Source organism: Ceratosolen solmsi, unplaced genomic scaffold (assembly GCF_000503995.2).
Source record: "Ceratosolen solmsi marchali unplaced genomic scaffold, CerSol_1.0 scaffold7, whole genome shotgun sequence".
NCBI lineage: Eukaryota > Metazoa > Arthropoda > Insecta > Hymenoptera > Agaonidae > Ceratosolen > Ceratosolen solmsi.
In genome coordinates, this window is record NW_011948413.1 from 12,416,545 (window position 1) to 12,429,056 (window position 12,512).

A 12,512-nucleotide genomic window follows, 5' to 3' on the forward strand; every position below is an offset into this window, starting at 1 on the left:
GGTGGGGGGGGGGGGGGGGGGGGGGGGGCAGATAGATTGGGAGAGGGAGGGTACCTCGGGGGCCCCGACGGGGTGTCGAGGCGAAGGGTACCCCGTGGCGATCGGCGGCCATCTGCCAGGATTTTCCGACGCTCTCCTTTAAATCATCCTTTAAACGGGTCGGCTGGACACGAGGAGCACCAGGAGCCTCTGACCCCGCGAATTTTTCGAAGGGCCTTAGCTTATTATTGTCGAGGCAATCGAGCGGCCCTCGGTGACTCGGGCGCCTCCCTTTGTTTTTTCGCACGAGGACTCGCCGCCGCGCACTTGGATGCCGCCCTGGCAATTCCTCGAGCGTCGCGAAAACCCGAGTCCGCCTGGTTTCTCGTGCCTTTATCAGCCGAGCGCGCTGCAATTTATTATGCCGTCAAACCACATATTTGATTATCTCGATAAGCGCGCCTGCCGAACCTGACCACGGGAACTTGCGCATATCCAATCCGACTCGGGGCCGGTATATCCTTTGTTAATGATTCTTTTCCGCCTATCGCTCTATAATCCGACAGTATTGAGAATTCATAGAGACAGAGAATTCATAGCTTGCTAGCCGTCGTAAGGAAAAAAGGCCCGCGCGGTTTGCCGAACGCAACGAATTCTTCAGGTTCGAGTGCCTATTATGAGCATTCCGGCAAGAGTAGTATAGTATCGTTCGTTGTAGTTCTGACTCAGTCATTCTTGCATGTGTCCCTCCCTCTCCATCACTTCCAGCTTCATTCAACAGCTCTATCGTTTTCCACTCTTTAACTATATTTCTCTATGCGCCGTTCACGGCCCAACGCCGTTTCCGGCAGACGGAAAATGGCTCTTTAATAGAATGGTGGCGGCGCGACGATGGGGAATAGGAAGATTTGTTCTCCCCGCTCTCGGGCGAGCACGGGGTCTTAAAAAGTTAGGGAGATGGAAAAATGAGCAAGATGCCTAGCCTAGGGTCGGTTACCTAAAACGATCAGCTTTCAATGGGACGGTAATTTTGACGCGAATGCAGACTATCGCGGCAATCCTCTGCGAGTGAAAAGCTTGATTAAATGTCCTGCGTATAAACGTAAATTGTTATCGCAGTATGTTCCTTGTGACCGAGGCCAGTCAAAGCGTAATGGTACTAGTGCTCACGACTTAAAAATTACGTGGCATTCGTATTGTGAAATAAAATAGTTTCAATCATTCTTAATCCTTTGTAAGCCTAATTTATTTAGTAAAAGCACCAGCGTAATGCCGTCCGGTAATTCACTTATTAATTTGAGAAATGCTATACCCTATTAAATCCCCCATACCGGAATTAAATTTTCATTTTTAAATCGCAATATTATATTTCAGCGCGATCTGAGATACGCGCACCGAGCCACAATTTAATTGGCATTAAAGAACGAATTTCACAGCTCTCTCGCGATACTTTAGTAGACTCGATTTACTTCCACTAAATGGATGAAATATTGTTTTAACGGGAACAATTGGCGAGTTTGGTACTCAATCGAGGCGCGACATACATTGTAAATCAATGCTTTGCAAACAATCGGAATCCAATCGATAAGACATGCCATTGTCGTGAGCTACGATAAAACAGTTATAACGCGGGAAGGAGACATCGATCAAAATGAAGCGCAATGACCAGTGACATTCGCACCACCGATCAAAAATCACTCGATTGAATGAAAAAAACATCGTACGTCCCATCGCGCCCATGACGTTTTCCTCTAACAAACGAATCTAATTACGGCATTGGGATTACCATGTAATTGAGAGCTGTCAGCGGAGTACTTTAAAACGATTCTCCGGCAACAGAGTTTTTCGTCCGTGTAGTCGGCTGACAGGACGGGAGCGCGAATAAAGGACAAGAGATGAAGAAAAAGTACGCTATTACGGACTAGGGCTTTGACTGTCCATTCGGACCACGCAAAGTAGCGGGGGGGGGGGAGTGTCACGAGAATCCATTGCGTAAGATTAAAAGATACGAGAGTATATAGTCGCTCTGGACGATTTCCGGGATCAATCGAGCGATAACAAAAAAGAAGGTTCGGCTGTATTCGACATTGCGCTCCTCCCTCCCTCCCTCCCCCCTGTCCCACTCACGCCATCACTTCAATCGTTCTATGTACGCGCCACGAGAAAGGTCGTTGTGCAATTAATCGCGAGGAAAACCGCGCGACAAGTCAATCGTTCAATTCCCCCACTTTATTCCCTATCCCTTGTTATATTCCAGTCGACTCTGTCGCAATAGCGGCTCAGCCTTATACTGTGCCACTGCAAAGTTAATAATCCCGAGCCTCGCGTTCGTTGAAGCCGTCGGTGCTTCGACCAAGTTGATGTGAGCATGACTCCTTTTTGACCCAGGTCCTACTCCTCGCTCCCCACACTACATGCCCACACTCCCTTAGCCGGAAAACCCTGAACTGAATTGGTAAGTGGCATGTGGCTCCCTTCTTCCTCATTCGCAAACATTAAAAATGCGCTCTCACACTTGACATTAAACGCTAGCCGTAGCTTCTCTCTCTCTCTCTCTCTCTCTCTCTCTATCCCTATATTTCTTAGTGTGAATTACTCGTCACAGACATGGGTGCATTCGCTCGTTAATTGCAACATCACTGGCCGGGCTCGTTCACAAATTGTCAATGAACAAAAACTTCATCGACCACACCAAGTTTAACTCGGCCGTCAATTACGAAAAGCAACGCTCTTATGTCCCCCAACACCCCGTCGCCGGCCCCCGCCCATCAGGCCGTTATTTTGACAGGCGCTGGCGTTTAAAAAAAAAAGAGAAAAAAAAGGGGGGAAAAAAGGGAAAATAAGCTGTCACACTTTCGCATTTAAACAGCAGCGCAACCTATGAGAGACGAGAAGCAGCGACGAGTCGGTGATTGGGATAAGCGAGGCTGCGTTACCCACAATTCCCGAAGTTCTTGGCCATCCGCAACCTATAAATATTAATATTCCCGCTGATTTACGAATGAAAAGTCGCGAGCGTCGTCGTGTCGGGAGTGAAATGTAGCGATGGCTTAGGGTATTGCGCGAGAGAGGGGAGAGAGTGAGGTGACTACGACGAGGACACGTCCTCTTGCAAAAATTCGGCTGTACGAGAACCGAAGTTTCGTTGATGCCGACTACGAAGAGATGCAAGAGGGCGAGGGGTGGGTAGAGCCAGAGTATTACAAGGCTCGTTTGAATTTTCCTAGATAGGATATTACCTCTGCACTACTAAACGACACTTTCCGCAATCGACGCTCTCCTTTGCCTTTTGCAATAAAAGCGCGCAGCACTCGCGAGAGTTGTAAATGAAGATTGGCCGATAGGTTTTCGATATTAAGCGCTGAGCTTTTAATTCGTATTTCCTTTATTATATTTTCAGTTATCGTTTCTTTTATCGCCCGTTAAGCAACGCGTCTCGATACTGTAAATTAATAGATTTAATTAGCGAATGCATTATGACAAGCGCCACAAGGGGCAGCCATCACGTCTTAAATGCACAATTTGCAAACGAGGATTATATTTGATGTCGACTTGTAATTGCCGAGCGGCACTTAAGTTTTAACTTAGCAAAAATGAATGAATAAATGCTACGTTAGTAGGTAGGTATCGTCCTGAAGGACTCGAGTAAAAGGGTCTCGCGTCTATTAACAAAGCTAATAATGGTTTTTAAAACCGCAGATGTAAAAATAAACCTCGAGATAGGCTTAATTGAAATGATAATTGTAGACGTGCCTCGTACCAATAAAAATAGGCTCGCGCGCGCTTGCGGGCGTACGCAAGAGAGGCGGAGGAGAGCGAGAGCGAGATGGAGAGAGAGAGAGAGAGAGAGAGAGAGAGAAATAGTGCGCGTGAAGGGGACGTAAGAAAGAGGTGGGAGCTGGATTTAAAACAGAACGCACTTGTGTTATCTAATTACGCGTATTTGTTAAGCCCCTATCGCTTGTTGCTGGATGCGCGTGCGCGTCGAAGAATCCCGAACGGATAATTTGTAATATTATTACAGGCCAGTGGTTTCAGGAGAAGAAGCGTCGATTTCATGACAGCGCATTCGTTTGCCAGATGAACTTACACGTGACTAGGACCCGATGGCCCGATTAAATCGTGCCGATATCCCAGTCGTCCAGTGATATATATATATATATATATATATATATATATATATATATATATATATATATATATATATAGAGAGAGAGAGAGAGAGAGAGAGAGAGAGAGAATGAGAGACAGACTGACAGAGATTCATGCTGAAACGTGCGGTGAGATGGGAACGCGACCCTTCTGAGTCATGCAAGAACCGTGGAATTTCGCTGCCCCGGGAAACGTCAGCGGGGACTCGCGAACAGTTGCCGGAATGGTGGTAGAGTCCAGTGGCCGGCGGCAGTTTTCCCGAGGGGTGGGATGGAATTGGTTGGGATGGTGGTGGTAAATGGCGAGATCGCGGAGGATGCGAAAAGGCCTCGGGGCGAGACGAGAACGAAAGTTGCCCACTCTTTTCCGTTAGTTCCGCAACTTCATCACTTACACACCAACATACAGTTTAAGCTTGTGTTTGGAAAAGCGTAGTACTAATTAGCCATTGTTTCACACCGAGTGAAAGTCCATAATGCTAATTATATTCGGTATTAAAGAGTCGAATTATTCTCGTGTTTAATATACCGCGCTTCTTTGCGGGAACGTGGATAATTTGTAAGATGATGATTCATGATGGGGATTTAATTTACGCATGATAGAATCGGAAGAAGCAAAAAGCTTTGTCAGAAATTAATAATTTTTGCGAGTTGTCGCAAATGTTTGAGGGGCAATTGTCCGTACGAGTTTTGTAAGGAGCTCGTGTGGACGCTCAAGTTTAATTGCAATGCCGTCGGAAAGTCGGAGACCGGCATTACGTCGAGATGCTTGCAATTTCGAAACGTCGTTTTGATATCGACGAGGTTTTGATAACGAGCGACCATTCCATTCGGTTCCTCGGCCAAATTCAAAAACAAAAACAGAAAAAACTAAAACTAAAAGAAAAACAAATCATCGACTATGACGAACGCCGTGGAGCGAGTGTTACGTAGCACGAGACTACAGAGCTTTGCCGGGAAATTGTAGGAACAGCCGATTTGAACGGTCGTCGATGAGGGAAAGGTAGGCAAAAACCTGGCAGGAGGAGCAGTTTTCATCGTGACGTTGTCACGTCGTTGGCAATGCAAACGCGGCATTTGTCGAGCATCGATTAAGCTCGATTTGCGGAACGAATCGCAAGTGGCCGGCAACCGGCTTCCCGGGAAAATCGGAGGGGACGGAGGTGCCGAGGTAGCGCGAAAGGTAAATGGATTCACCCGAATAAGCTTTCGGGCACGTGGCCGACTTGGAAAACTGCCGCGGTCCGGAAGGACCGAGGGCTATTAGCCCCGTGTTTGCCAAGGGTGTACACTTCCGGCGCATAAGCACACCGTAGACGACTTTCCATCCCGGCTTCATTATCCCGACAAAGTGCAGTGCCAACACGCCCTTATAATATTTACGGTGTCGCACGTACTGACGTACGTAGAGGCGGCGGGCGAGATGGAAAGCAGAAGCGCCACGGAAATAGCGCCTCCTTTAAGTAGCTTCGTGAAAGGAAAGTTTGTCGAAAATTATTACCGCCGAGTACCGAGGACGAGGATGCCAAAGTCGTCGATGACGACTGACGACGACAACGACGACCAGTCTTCCCATCTTTCACCAATAACTTCGGGGGTGATTACGGCGTGAGTGGGGAGTGGGGAGTGGCGAGAGGGTGGGATGGGTGAGGGTGAGGGTGAGGGTGAGGGTGAGGGGGGGCGGAGGGTGATAGGAAGCTGTGTACACTATTTGTTGACGTACTTGTATAAAAGGCCGAGCCGAAAATAATACGAATTGGTTCGTTTAGTTTACGTCCCGAGTGGCTGGTAAATTACACGTAGTCTAAGTGAATGGAGTCGGTTGTCACTGTCGTCCCTCCAGCTCAGGCATCTTTTCTCGCTTCCTCGTATCGTTATTTAATGCCCTATTAAATAACGCAACTGCCATCGCACAGTCTCGCCTCGCGATTCTCGATCGATTCGTCGATCTTTGCGTACCAACTCCTCGGCAATTCGCACCCGGTAAAACCATTTTCTCGTCGTCTTGTTTTCAAATGATGATCCGAGCGTCCCTTCTTAACAAACGATAATCGACCGGGCGGAAGCGTTGCCACGCTGGCCCATCGGCCCGTAAATCATCTCCCGGAGTTGGAAAAGTGTCTTGGTGGGCCAACCGAACGTCCCCCGTGATGCCCCGTGGCTAGGGTGCCAAGTAGAAGACGAAGCCGCCACTGCCGACAGCTGCCACGAGCCCAAGTCAGGCGGCCTCCGACGCTCAACAATGGGGTCGCGTGGGCGGGCCCCGGATCGTTTACCGACGGCGTTGGGTAAACAGCGGTCTGTGCTTCCTTTCTCTGTCCCGCACCCGCCGCGCGACTGGCCACAGCCACGATTAACACGTGAATCGATCTCTTCGAGAGGCGGGCAAACTGCTACCTCTGTCGAAGGCATTGTTCCGTCACTGGCGACGAGCGGCCAGTTTTCTCACCTTTGCGCGCAGCTTGGCCGGGACGAAGGACCGTGGAGACGCCGGTGATCACCGGTAGCGGGGGGAAACTCCTTGCTTTAAAAAGTCGCGGGCACGTGAGAGGAGGAGAGGGCGAGGTAGTGCACCGATGCCGATTTAAGGAAGATTCGGGCGACTGCTCGGCGCGTTCGCATCTCATGTTCCGGTATGACCGATCGCCGATCTCCGTTCGTCATTGGCTTCTTATGTTGGCTTCGACCGAGCGATCTCCTTGGGCGCCGTACACAACAGAGGTCCTTGTTGTTTTGAAGCGAGATCGACCGTCCGAGCGAGAGACTTTCTAAAGATAGTCGCCAGCCAGCGCTCGTCAACGGCCCGCTCGCTTTTCTGGCGCGACGAGCAAAAAAGATAAGCATCTCGTATGATCGCGGGAGGTTGCCGAGTAGCCCCGACGTATCGCGTTACCGACCCCGACGACGGCCTTCTCGAAACTTTCGGCTCGTTGGACGAGGAAGCCCAACACTTGACTCGAGAGCTCTTCTCGTAATACAGCAGGAAGTCCACATTCGCCCGCCGATGAAATGCATTGATGAAAGGAAGCCCGGAGCCTTTCGCCGAATCGCACATTTATAGAGTGAATTGTGCCTTACGCGGATGTTTGAATTGAAATTTAAAAAAAAAAATATATATATATATATATATACAATATATATAAAGATTATTTAAAAGTTGTAGTGATGCGGCGAAAGTGTGCGATTAATGAATGATGACGGGAATACGTACGACCAACTGGCCAAGATATTGGCGCGCGGGACATTAATTCTGCTTTATTCTTTGTTTATTTCAATCCTTAATGTACGATAGCAATGACATAAAATGCATTAGTCGTTGAATCGGTATATACAAGGATCCTTGCGTATTTCTCTTTGTCTCTTTTCTTTTCTTTTCTTTTCTTTCTTTTTATTTATTTATTAATTTTTTTTTATTTATTTATTTATTTATTTTTTTGTTATTGCTTAACAGCATCGTTAATAATACTTTGCGCTGCATTTTAGGAATAATATGGGCTGGGGACATTAGTAACAGAGATTTCGGACCTTCAACGGTCGCCCCATCAAGCCGATAAACGAAGAAAGTTACGAGTTTATAACGGCGTGTCCTGGGAAAATTTACCCTACATCCACGCGCCGATGGGGCATAACTCCGGAAAAGTGTCTCTGCTCGCGCTAATGCCAACTTTACGAGTTGCAAGGATTAACGGAGCGTGCGCGGTTCAGGTAGCTTTCTTTTCTCCGTACCAGCCTTTCCTTGATTAACCGGGAGATCGACGGCTGAAGGGACAACGAGCAAGGAGAAAAATCCACTTGTCAGGATGATTCCAAATTCAATTTCCGCGCCCTTCCGCTAACAGCGCGATCCCCGTCAACCTCGAAGAATCTTTAAAACTGATTACATCGTAAAATAGACGTGTCTGCCACCCCGTGTTGCAGTGAAAGAAAACTCGCAGGGAAAGCAGTCGAGGTCGTTACCATCACCCCCCACCCCCCCGCCTATCAAATGAAAGGACTACGTGAGAATTCGATTTCCCCGTGTTCTCTCTGCACGAGACGAACGATCGAGGGGCTTCACAAAATTTTCACCTCCTTTTCTCTCCTCCTCGCACGCACGGGAAATCATTTTCCCCGACATCGCGACCCGCCACACCCCATCTCGATTGCCTGGATCTCTCCCTCCCGTTACCCCAACCCAATAATCCCAGTCCGAGTCCCAGCAGTTCGCTTCAATCTCATCCTCACGACGCGATCGTGGAGCCGCGAAAGGGTGAAAATGAGGCCCGTTGGGTCGTTTATTTCGGGGGGCGTGAACGGAAAACGATTTGCATAGCTGGGCCTCTTTCACTTAGACTCGCTCGCTTTCACACGGCGGCTTTTCGATCCGATTACCGGATGGTTCTCGCCCGTCTTGCGCTCCTTTGCGCCAGCGTCTTTCTTTCACCTGCCGAATGGGAGGAGGAGAATTCCGTCGAGGTCGTTTGCATTTATTTCTTTTTCGTTCGCGCGGTACTTTTGGAGGCGAAAGGGTGACGAACGAATATCTCCTTGAATTTCCGCGGACGCTTTTGTCCCGCGAGACGCTAAGTAATTCACAAAAACTGGATGGGCCACGGGAGCGAATAGACCGTGAGTAACGTACTATTTTATGGGAGGAGACGACCGCTGCTACTACTTACTGCTTTCATCTTCCTTCGATTTGCTCGTAAGGACAATCGTCAGTGGTCGGCTCATTGGGCGCCTCGGCCGACAGGGACAAATTTCCCATTATCATGAATAATATTACTGAAGATAGGGCGAGTCTGTCCTTTACGCTTTAAAGATTTAAGGATGCTGTCGATCTTTTAAGTATAATTTTCGCATTTACCGAAGAAGCGCGGATAGCTAATGAAAGGATAAGGCCTTTCTTCAATTGAATAGCACAATATAATGTCGCATTATTTATTCTGGTAATGGTAATGACAGACCTGGGAGTATGGGGAGCATTGGATGGGTGCGCATTATGGTACGTGGTTGCACGATGCGCGCAGGTAGTCGACAAAAAGTATATGGTTAAATAGGTGGGCTAACAGCTCTAACCATCGTGAATGATCGTTTTCAATTTTCATGAAAGCAAGTGCGTTTTAAAGACTAATGAGGCTATTTTCACTTACGCTCGTGTCCTCCTCCCTCGGCGTTTTATTAAGCACTCGGCCGGGAAATTTCACGGTGAAATGAAAAACCGAGGCAAGCGTCGATCATAGGCGGATTGCCGAATGTTTGTCATTCGCTGCGACGTTTGGTCGTCGATTTGGTGGAAGCCAATCGAATGGGCCAATTAATTAATGGAACAAAAATAAAAACAAAAACAAAAACAAAAATGATGTACGATTTACATTCGCGTCGATTACCACCGATTTGGTCGGAAACGAGGGAAATGTCGCAGGATTTTGCGCGCTCAGCGAAGCTCGCAATTACGCCCACGCAAATCTATGACAACGTGCCGCGTTTCCGCGAATCGAAAAGGCAGGCGCATTTCTCGCGGTTAAGAAACATTTCGCGTCGATTGCACAAGCGTTATTTGCCTGGAAACGTGCTTTTATCGTCGCGAATCCTTAGAAACCGCGCGACTTGGAGAGGTGCGCGATAATCCAAGAGGCACAATTTCTAATGAAAGGTGTGGTCTGTAACTGCTGTAATCAAGACGGAAGTTCTGCTATAGAATTACATCGAAACAGTCTTGTCTTACGTGGCATTTTTGCTGATGACGTCGAGCGTGTATGTGACGACCGTTAAGAATAATAGAAATTACGAATATTATTTCATATTTTCTTAAGCTCGCGCGCGCGCAGCGGAGAGCGCGGGTATCATTTTAATCTTGCGTCTGCGCTTTTTCGAATTCTTCAGGGCCGAGGCAAAAATTCTAGCATTACCGTTTTAAGTATATTATTCAGTGCAAGGGAATGTAACTAGAATAAAAACATCATCTCTCTCTCTCTCTCTCTCTCTCTCTCTCTCTCTCTCTCTATCTGCTTCTTTCCTCCTCCTCTTCTCCCTCGCACTCGTGCTCTCGCGTGATTACACAAACGCGCGCGAGCACGCACGCATCACTGCTTTTTCTCTCTTTCTCTCTTTCTCTCTTTCTCTCTCTCTCTCTCTCTCTCTCTCTCTCTCTCTCTTACTATCTATCTATCCGGCTCTCACCGAATGGAATGAATTCTCGACTGCGAGGCAGTCATTTGTTATTGAATGAAAGTATCCTCGGGAGATTAGGATGAATTCTACCTTATTTGATTTACTTACTTAAAGCCAATCTTATTTTCATTATCCGACTCTCGAAAGGCAAAACAATCGTCCAACTGCATTTTTTTTCTCCATCAATTATATAAAAAAGTTAAACAATCTTCAGCATCTATCCGCAGCCGCAATTATCCTTAGCTATATGGTAGTAATAAAGAGAAGGCTAATTGACAGTCGGATGTACGGCTCGAGGTAATAGCCGCGACTCGGACGAGGTGTGCGCACCTGCGCTCCTAACATATCGATTACCTTAAAACTAATGGAGCGCATCGGAGGCGTACGTGCGCAAGCCCGAGGTGTCCTCTATACCGGAGAGGGCCCCGGTCGCTAGCCACCCTTACGCGGACACCCTTCGCGTGGCCTACCTCTTTTTCGACAGGAGGCTGTAGGATTCCTTGGAGTGGCTGACGAGGCGCATCCGCATCTTCCTGACGCGCTCGCCGGCGCGCTTCCTGCCGATGGCACCCTCGAGAGCTGGCATCCAGACGACGGGCCCGCGCACCATCCAGGCCCCGCGATTCCCGCGGACACGGACCAATCTACCGCATCACGCGCCGGCCTCACCTCCCCGGGTACGGGCCGCTTATACTGCTGACCTCCTCCAATACCTCCTCCACCCAGACGCTACCACCCGAATTTTCCCTCCCGGCAGCGAGCCGATATATCCAGTCCTGTGCCGTGTTCCCGCACCACCGACAGGCCGTGCAAAAATGAGCGAAGTCTTTGTTCCGGACCTCGTTCACGTACCACCACACCAATCACAGCACCAAGAACCGCGCGGGCATTCGCTATCACGTGCGCGCTCGAGCTTTAACTTACGCTCCTCCGCAACCTTCTTCACCGTACGACGTGCCGCGCGATTCTGCGCTCGAGAGGGAGAAGAAAAACGCGTCCGGGGGCCCCACGCACACGCACTCACGCAGTCCTGCCCACGTACGAGGACGACGGCAGCGTCAGCGGCAGCGGCAGCGGCGGTAGCGGCGGCGGCGGCGGCGGCGGCGGCGGCGGTGGCAGCAGCGGTGACGGCTACGGCGGCTATGCACCGAAGCTGCCGGCGTTGGAGGGGTGTGGGGAGTCACGGGAGGGGAGAGATAATCGAGATGGGGCCCGCGGTCGTAGGCTGTTCCATGGTGGGGGGAATAAGGGCGGTGAGGGACGAGTGCGTACCGAGTGCGCATTTTTGCCCCCCGCCACGCGCGCGTGCTTGGAATAAGTCGATAAGAGAGAGAGAGAATGCGTGCGTGCGTGCGTGCGTGTGATATAGACAGACAGAGGGACAGAGCGAGATAGCGAGTGAAATTGGGCGAAAGTGGACACTTAGTGCAACGCGGCCGTCGTCGGTTTTCCTCTTTAACGTCGGACTGGCGCTACGGGCAATTTAGCGAATAGCTCGCAAAATTGGCGGTAATTTGCCAAGTAACAGCTAAACAAAGACTTGTGGGCTTTCGAATATTTGCCGCCATTATCGAATAAAGTGTGAGATGAAGCCGGAATGTGCAGAGAGTTAGATATTATTCCTTTTCGCGAGAAAGCGCTTTTGTATGCAGACAGTTTATAGGCGAAGAAAGTTTTAACTGGCCTTTTGAAGCTCCGTATCCATCCATCCATCCATCCATCCAGCGAGAGGGTAAAGAAGAGGTCCAAAATCTTAGTAATAAAGTTTCAAGACTTTTGCATCAATGACAACGGAATAGCAATGGGAGCTGGTGATATACAGAAACACATTGACCGATTCGAGGAACAGCAATAGTTAGATTCTTAAAAGTCATTGTTTTTCGGCACGACGAATGGATGGACAAAACAGAAGGAAAGAAGAAACGAAGAGCGCGGCGTAGTCGGTGAATTTCCAAAAAGTTAAAGACGCTAAGGCTTCGTTGACCTAGAGGGCAGATATGTTTTGTTCGCAAGGTGAGTGTGGTGTTTATGATCGACCGGTGGAACAAGCGATAATACGACAGATACAAGTAGCATAAATAAAAACACGTGCAGCGGGAGAAAAAAGCGCGGCGCCGCGAGTGTGTTGAGATCCTCGATATCCGTGTGCGTGCGCGCGTACGTGTGAGAGGGGACGGGTGATATGCACGTGGGCTCAATGCACTTCGCGCGAGAATATCTCCGATGATG

General features: G+C 49.0%; 1 protein-coding gene across 2 annotated transcripts in view; it reads right to left on the bottom strand.

The window, feature by feature from the left end:
* Positions 1-12,512, bottom strand: part of LOC105367479 (rap1 GTPase-activating protein 1) — a 184,958-nt gene that overhangs the window by 114,644 nt on the left and 57,802 nt on the right. Inside the window, exon 1 of one of the 2 annotated variants that reach the window (XM_011506201.1) lies at positions 10,754-10,869. The exons of the other annotated variant lie outside the window; for it this stretch is intronic. Coding sequence (XP_011504503.1) covers positions 10,754-10,869 — 116 coding nt within the window. Of the gene's footprint in view, positions 1-10,753; positions 10,870-12,512 lie in introns of those variants that run through there. 2 annotated transcript variants of the gene reach the window in all.